Consider the following 2,462-nt stretch of genomic DNA (forward strand, 5'->3'; position numbering starts at 1 on the left):
GCGCTTATTTATTTGTATTTAGAACCGCTAACTTGAATAATAACCCGTGGCAGCAGTGTAAAAGTAGCCCGGAGTCAGACGCACCTCTCCCGAATTGACATCCGCACGTCACAGGCGTATGATCGCGGGCATGATTTGGAATCTCAAACTTGGCTGCATTTGAGTCTTCAAGGCATTTTGAGGACACAACATCGTCAAGTAAGTAAATTTAACAAATGTTACAGTATCCACTGTAGTTGTCCGCTAAGATAGATAATGTTACCTCACGAAGTTAGCCATCAGTCTCCTTGCTTACGTTGAGCATACCAGCTTATTTCTGGTTCAAACACATATGGCTTAATTAAACCAATATTTCCTCTTGCCATTGCCATTGTATCGCGTTTACTACAGTTCAGTTTAGTGGATCAGGAGGTGCTGGCTCATGGCTGGCTGGTGTGTGACTGAGTGGAGGCAGGGCGAATTTGTGTATTCATAGAGCCGCGTATAGTAAATGAGGCAAGGGTATACAGTTGCATTCAAGCTATTTTAATGCATGATAAAATTATTTTCACAAGAAAAAACATTTAAATATGTCGTTTTGATGATCAAAGATTAGTTTTATATATTAAATATTTTTATATATAATATAAATTATATTAATATAAACATGTCAATATGTATTTATATACACATAATAAATATACACAGAACACGCACATATATTAAACAAAAACTTTTATTTTGGATGCGATTAATCGTTGTCCAGCACTATTTTAAAATAATTTTGATGTTTTAAAATATAATATATTATTTTATGTATATTACTAATTTATTTACATTATTATTTTTAACCTTGCTTAAAGAAATTTGAGACTGTGAAAAGGTCATGTTTCTTTTGACTTTTCTCAGGCATGGCAAGCATTGACAGCAGTGCTCCAGAGACCACCTCAGACAGCTCTCCTACTCTCAGTCGACGCCCACTTCGAGGTGGTTGGACAGCAGCTTCCTGGGGGAGAGGCCAGGACAGTGACAGCATTAGCAGCTCTTCCTCTGATTCACTTGGCTCATCGTCATCCAGCGGCTCACGCAGAGCTGGAGGAGGAGCCAGAGCCAAGAGTACTGACACCAGCAGGTGAGACAAGCCTTTGCCCTTTTTACCCTCATTGCCCCTTTTGAGGATTTGGTCTCATTTTTTGGGTGCTTGTACATCAGTATCTCCTTTTGAGGCCTCAGCAAACAATTAAATCTCTAATTCAGTAGCAGTTGATTGACTGAATCAGTTGTTTCACTTCAGAGTCAAAACAGATTCTCCGATCCTCTATGTCTACAGTTTGTCACACATTGCCTCTTTCCCTCTTAGGTATAAAGGTCGCCGGCCTGAATGCCATGCTCCACACGTGCCCAACCAGCCATCCGAGGCAGCTGCGCATTTTTACTTTGAGCTGGCCAAGACTGTGCTGATTAAAGCTGGTGGAAACAGCTCCACCTCCATTTTCACTCAACCCTCTGCCAGCGGAGGCCATCAGGGGCCCCACCGCAACCTGCATCTGTGTGCCTTTGAAATTGGCCTGTATGCCCTCGGCCTGCATAATTTTGTGTCTCCAAACTGGCTGTCAAGAACGTATTCCTCACATGTATCCTGGATTACAGGTGAGAGATGATTACGTAATCTGCAGGGACCACAAACTTCAATATGATTTATGACTATCCCCTTGAAATGCAAATGTAATCTTTAAAATTCATAAACTTGGCTTCAGAGTATCAAATCAGAATAAAAGAGTAATATAGTACTGTACTTCAGTATATTAAAAATGGATGGATAAGTAGATAGATATGGGCGGATTGTGATGGTTATGTGGATAGATAGACAGATATTGATTTATATGGATAGATATGAATGGCTAGATATGGGTAGATAAATGGAGTGGTCTATAGCTATGGGCAGATGGATATACACTGCTGTTCAAAAGTTTGGGATCAGTAAGATTTTTTTTGTGTTTTAAAGAAGTCTCTTCTGTTTATCATGGCTGCTTTTATTTGACCAAAAATTTTGACCCAAAATACAGAAAAAAAAACAGTAATATTGTAAAATATTGTTACCATTTAAAATACTGGTTTTCTGTTTTAATATACTTTAAAATGTAATTTATTAAAATGTAATTCAGCAAAGCTGAATTTTCATCAGCCATTACTCCAGTCTTCAGTATCACATGATCCTTCAGAAATCATTCTAATATGCTGATTTATTATCAATGTTGGAAACAGTTGTGCTGCTTAATATTTTTTTTGGAACCTGTGATACTTTTTTCAGGATTATTTTATGAATAAAGTTAAAAAGAACATTGTTTAATTAAAATAGAAATCTTTTCTAACAATGTGAGTCTTTATCACTTTATCACTTTATCACACATCCTTGCTGAATAAAAGCATTAATTTCTTAAAAAAAAAAAAAAAATGACTGACCCCAAACTTTTGAACAATAG

The 2,462-nt window shown here is 37.3% G+C and overlaps 1 protein-coding gene across 3 annotated transcripts in view; it reads left to right on the top strand.

Moving 5' to 3' along the window:
• LOC107696883 (zinc finger SWIM domain-containing protein 8-like) overlaps positions 1 to 2,462 on the top strand; it is a 26,140-nt gene that overhangs the window by 11,464 nt on the left and 12,214 nt on the right. For all 3 annotated transcript variants that reach the window (XM_016497425.1, XM_016497427.1, XM_016497428.1), the window contains exons 11-12: positions 889 to 1,111; positions 1,340 to 1,629. In XM_016497425.1, coding sequence (XP_016352911.1) covers positions 889 to 1,111; positions 1,340 to 1,629 — 513 coding nt within the window. The remainder of the gene's footprint in view (positions 1 to 888; positions 1,112 to 1,339; positions 1,630 to 2,462) is intronic.

Source organism: Sinocyclocheilus anshuiensis, unplaced genomic scaffold, assembly GCF_001515605.1.
Source record: "Sinocyclocheilus anshuiensis isolate Anshui unplaced genomic scaffold, SAMN03320099.WGS_v1.1 scaffold1224, whole genome shotgun sequence".
In the NCBI taxonomy this organism is placed as follows: Eukaryota; Metazoa; Chordata; class Actinopteri; order Cypriniformes; family Cyprinidae; genus Sinocyclocheilus; species Sinocyclocheilus anshuiensis.